This window comes from Limulus polyphemus, unplaced genomic scaffold (assembly GCF_000517525.1).
Source record: "Limulus polyphemus unplaced genomic scaffold, Limulus_polyphemus-2.1.2 Scaffold6630, whole genome shotgun sequence".
NCBI lineage: Eukaryota > Metazoa > Arthropoda > Merostomata > Xiphosura > Limulidae > Limulus > Limulus polyphemus.
Window position 1 is genome coordinate 44,793 of NW_013672240.1, and position 3,271 is coordinate 48,063.

General features: G+C 36.3%; 1 protein-coding gene across 1 annotated transcript in view; it reads right to left on the bottom strand.

The window, feature by feature from the left end:
- The window catches only part of LOC111089563, a 5,676-nt gene extending 3,209 nt beyond the window's left edge, over nt 1-2,467 (bottom strand). The window contains exons 1-2 of the mRNA XM_022402320.1: nt 2,428-2,467; nt 1,907-2,106 (exon numbers count right to left, since the gene is read on the bottom strand). Of these exons, the coding sequence (XP_022258028.1) occupies nt 1,907-2,106; nt 2,428-2,467 (240 nt within the window). The remainder of the gene's footprint in view (nt 1-1,906; nt 2,107-2,427) is intronic.
- Between the last annotated feature and the right edge of the window lie 804 nt (nt 2,468-3,271).

The window sequence follows — 3,271 nt, forward strand, 5'->3', positions numbered from 1 at the left end:
GACAATTTCGACTTGCCACTCGATTTGACACAATTAAAACACTGGTTGGCGTAGGATCACGCGCCTGCCAAAACGCTTCACACCGTCTATTCCAGTCATTTCATTGGCTGACACGTGGAGCCTCGAAGCAGTTATCGTCTCGCTCAGCGTTGTACCGGTTTTATCAGTTGATTGCAGAATATGAACAATGGATTGTAGATTTCTATCATTTGAATGCAGATATCTAACTTTTGATTGCAGAATTGGAACTTTTGATTGAAATAGCATAGGCGTAGGAGCCGGGGGCGCATTATATCTACATATGATCAAAGGATACCTAGAAATATAAAAAAACTATAGATATCTATAATCAAAAGTTAAAATTCTGCAATCAACTGATAAAACTGGTACTCTAGCTAAAGTACTGTATGAATAAGTGAAAATTGATTTCCCTTTTACGATGACGAATGATTAAATTGAGAGCATGATCAACTCTGATTCGTTAAGCTCGTCAAAACAACATACTGCTTGATACAACAACAGCCTGGCAATGAAAGCCCGAGTCTTGAACTATCTCGACAGACAGCGTTTAATCAAAGCTAATGCGTAATTCTAGTATACATTTTTACGACCCACTAACATTCCGCTTATATCCACCAGTGGGTCGCGACCCATAGTTTGGGAAACGCTGTTCTAATGCATCATTACTGTTTTAAGTTTAAAAATAATAAGTTTTCAAAACTAAACTGTGATAAACACAAAGGACAATATGAGCCCTAGTATTAAAAAAAACGTTATGCACCATTATGTCAATGCTTCAGTGAATATATATAATACTATAAAAAGAAATCAACAGATTTTCACTGTCACTAGTCGGGCCCGGCATGACCAGGTGGTTAGGGATCTCGCCTCGCAATCTGCGGATTCAAATCCTCGTCCACCAAACATGCTCGTCCTTTCAGCCGTAAGGACGTTTTAATGTGTCGTTCAATCCCACTATTCGTTGGTAAAAGAGTAGTCCAAGAGTTGGCGGTGGGCGGTGATGACTAGCTGCATTCCCTCTAGTCTTACACTGCTAAATTAGGGACGGCTAGCGTAGATAGCCCTCGTGTAGCTTTGTGCGAAATTCAAAACAAATAAACAAAAGTCACTAGTCGATAGCACCGGCCACCTACCTATACGGCTACTCTAATCGAATAACAGGTTTTACTGTCGCAGTTATAATGCACCCATATCTGAGTGTGCAGAATGTATTCAGCGTGCTATCGTCTTCGAGCATTGGTCCTTCCAATTCACAGACTGGCACAATAACCATAAGCTACACCCAACCATTTGTTTATATTAAGCTTCATTTTTAAAATGAATTTTGAGAAAAGTCATCACTTTTAGCATTATTTGGTAGCTAGTTCCCAAAACGTTTCTCTTCTAGCACTTTTATTGAGCTGTTGCTCATAAATGGACTTTAATAGCCAGTACTCATTCACTATTTACACCTCATTCTGGTAAAGACTCTTACCTGGCCTTTCAGCCCATGTGTCGTATAAGGTACCGTTTAGGTTGAAAATACAGAATACTCTTGCATTTCTCAGATAATTTTTCCTCTAACATACATTATACCGTTTTCACTCTTTAGCTTCGTGCCATGGTTTTATTTATACACAAGTGCGACACTTGTTTTTTTTGTTTTTTTTTACTCATTTGTTTAGTTGAAATTTATTTCATCGAATGTGTCATATTAGGAAATAAAAACGGAAAGTAAGCATGACTTTACATTCTTTTGATAGTTATGATTTCAAAGAAAGCTATCTACTGGAGTTATTCACTTGTTAACAATAACTTAACATAAATATATAAACACAAATTCAAACAAAGAAAACACAACTTTTAGATCTAGAGATATTAACGTTTTTCTTTACAGTCTACTCACAGAAACGAGTTGTACATTTGATTCGTAAAAGTTACAGTTGAGTTCTACGTCCCTGGGTCTGTATAACTGCCGAACACTGCCTCTTCCAACGAAGCGACCTGGATAGGGGTTGTTGTTGATGAAAGTTGGAGGATAGTATTGGTATGGAAAGGAAGAAGGACGGCGAATGTAGCCTGACGTCTCTGTTACTAGAGGCACACCTGTACCAATAATTATGATAATACCATATAGTGTAAACTCTTTCATGATTCTGAAATGCTTCCTAGTTTTGTGTCACCACGGTATAAAATTTCGTCTCTCGTCTATTCACGAACTAAGCTTATTTTAGTTCACTCCAGGCTTTTCACAAGATCAGATGGTTTACATCAGGCATTAGTAGCAATGTGAATATGCGAGGGTGGGATTAGTGTTGCATTTTTGTTTTTCTTTGAGAGATTCACTGAAGCGAAACCTGAATAGCCCTTTGTCTTCATACAACACAGTAAGGAATGCAACTTTTTCATTGAAGTTCTTTGACGTACATTGGTCTCGCTCAAATGATGCATTCATGTTAACTTCCATGATATAAATCTATGTCAAGGTTTTCTGAATAGTGTGTATAAAAAATAACTCTCTTTTTTTTTTTCCTGTTCTTGGTCTGTTCATTCGTGTTATGGTGACAACCATAGTATATAACAATAATACATGATTTAAATTTACCAAGTGATAAATGTTAACCACTGCCCAAGATCGTCATCTCTTTTTTTCAAGCTTGACCAAATTATTTTAATACTTTCTAAAATAAAGTAGGGAAAAAAATCTTGCGAGAGACAGTGGCATTAACGAATTGGCATATGTGCAAAGATGGAATATGTTGCTTCATGTGATCTGAAATTACCAGTTACGTGGAACGTATGCTCTTCAAACAAACTGCGTGAACCGCACAGTAATTGTAATTATTATAGCTCTATTACCCAGAAAACTGTTTTCGGAATCTTCTTCGTGAAAAAACGAGTTTAAAAAGTAAAATCTATCAGGGAATTAAACCTTAGCCAAGTAATATTGACGTAACGTTTTTTTTTTACTTCCCTTTATTCTAAAGTTGGTAGCCTTGACTAATATAGTTGGTTTAAATAGGAATTGTATTAAGTTTAAAATGACTCAGTGTGAAAGATGATGTTGGTTGAATTGTCATTTTGAAAAACAAGATAATCAAATTTCAATGCTTAGAATATAAAGTAGGACACTGGTGATCCTTTAGTGTGATCAATTTGTCAGATGAGAGAATATTGTTACGTCTCCGTTTGTTAATTGATTTTCCGTAACTTCGTTCCGACGAAACTTTAACGACACAAGTCTTTATTTAACAAAACTGGTTTATTCTTT